General features: G+C 45.0%; 1 protein-coding gene across 1 annotated transcript; it reads right to left on the reverse strand.

Moving 5' to 3' along the window:
* Nucleotides 1-231: 231 nt before the first annotated feature.
* LOC134376951 (olfactory receptor 52R1) lies at nucleotides 232-1,185 on the reverse strand. Its single transcript, XM_063095538.1, has one exon. The coding sequence runs from the start codon at nucleotides 1,177-1,179 to the stop codon at nucleotides 232-234; it is 948 nt and encodes a 315-aa protein (XP_062951608.1). The 5' UTR covers nucleotides 1,180-1,185.
* Nucleotides 1,186-1,729: the final 544 nt, after the last annotated feature.

Consider the following 1,729-nt stretch of genomic DNA (forward strand, 5'->3'; position numbering starts at 1 on the left):
TTGTTTGATGAACATAGGTCAACTAAGCTTTTATTACCCATCACTCCTCTCAGACAACTCTTGTTCTGGGTATCCTGAAAATTGTTCCTTTTGCTTCTAGAAGGTTGCCCACCTTTGGGCAGTAGTTAACAGAGATGATTTTCTGATATGTGATTGCCTAGCAAACTTTCTTCATTTACATCCCCAGATCAGTGGGGTAATTGGAGTGGTGGTGATGCTGTGGTCCTTGGCTCAGGGGTCTTTTCCACGACATCCTTGGATAACCCTGTTCCTGATCTGCTTGGTTCTAACTCCGTAGATGATGGGGTTGAGCATGGGAGGTACCAGTAGATAGAGATTAGCCAACATGATATGTACCACTCGGGGCACATGATGGCCAAAGCGATGGGTGAGGAAAGTGAAAAGGGCTGGGATATACAAAGCCAAGATAACACAGATGTGGGAGGCACACGTGCCGAACGCCTTGAGGCGGGCTTCACCTGAGGGCAACCGCAGCACAGCCCTCAGAATCATCACATACGATATACTGATGACAATCATGTCAAAACCACCCACAGAGAAGGCCACAAAGAGCCCATATGCACGATTTACTCTAGTATCAGCACACACCAACTTCAGCACAGCCATGTGCTCACAGTATGACTGGGGGATGACCTGGTTGGGGCAGAAGGGCATCCTGGAGACCATGAAGCAGAAGGGGCTCACCCACAGCAGCCCTCTCATCATCACGACCGTCCCCAGTTTGATCACTACAGATGGGGTCAGGATACTAGAGTGCCTGAGTGGGAAGCAGATAGCCACATAGCGGTCCAAGGCCATGGCCATGAGCACCCCAGACTCCACAGAAGAAAAGGCGTGGATGAAGAACACCTGGATGAGGCAGGCATGGTATTCAATCTCATGAGCTTGAAACCAGAATATGGCCAACATTTTAGGTTGGGTGGAGGAGGAGAGGACCAGGTCAGTGACAGACAGCATGGCCAGAAAGAGGTACATGGGCTCATGCAGGGTGTGGTCCGTTCGGATTATGTGAAGGACAGTGATATTGCCAACTACAGCCAAAGCATACATGGCACAGAAGGGAAAGGCAATCCAAAATTGGGACTTCTCCAGTCCTGGGATTCCAAGCAGGATGAAGAACACAGGATGAGAAGAGCTGTTCCCTGATGCCAACATCATGGGACAATTAATAGGTTCTCCACTGGGAAGGTATTCTACTCTCTGCAGATGATAACGATCAAAGCTATTATTATTGTGATTTATAAGGCTCCTGGATGTGTCAATTTGGTAGCAGAGCAATTGAGTTTAATGATAAACTGAAATAATTTCAACTGTTTTAATAAATAAAATTTTGCAACTTGAAATTATGCTGCTCTTTATTTTTTATTCACCTTTGTGTCATTCAAAATGCCGTTAGAACATACTAGCTATAAGTGTAATATTTTTTAAGAATAAATATTTTTCCTGAAAGTAGAATCTGCTGAGGGAAAACTATCTCAACAATTAATGTCATGATTTTTTCCTGTTCTTTAGAACTGACAGCTGATGTGTTTAACCTTTCCATAGGTCATTTTTACCCTCCGTTAAACCACTAGGGCAACTCTTCAGGGTAGAAAGCCAGTATGGCCTAAAGACCCACAGCAATTTATGTAGTGATGTTGAGTAGATTCTTCCTGTAGAACAGTTATCATGAGGGCTGGGTCTGGAAGATAACCACCTGGCCAATTGT

Source organism: Cynocephalus volans, chromosome 4 (assembly GCF_027409185.1).
Source record: "Cynocephalus volans isolate mCynVol1 chromosome 4, mCynVol1.pri, whole genome shotgun sequence".
Classification (NCBI taxonomy): domain Eukaryota; kingdom Metazoa; phylum Chordata; class Mammalia; order Dermoptera; family Cynocephalidae; genus Cynocephalus; species Cynocephalus volans.

What these genes read in the sequence shown, in the direction of transcription:
- LOC134376951 (XM_063095538.1), bottom strand. Translation starts at nt 1,179, where the DNA reads ATGATGTTGGCATCAGGGAACAGCTCTTCTCATCCTGTGTTCTTCATC.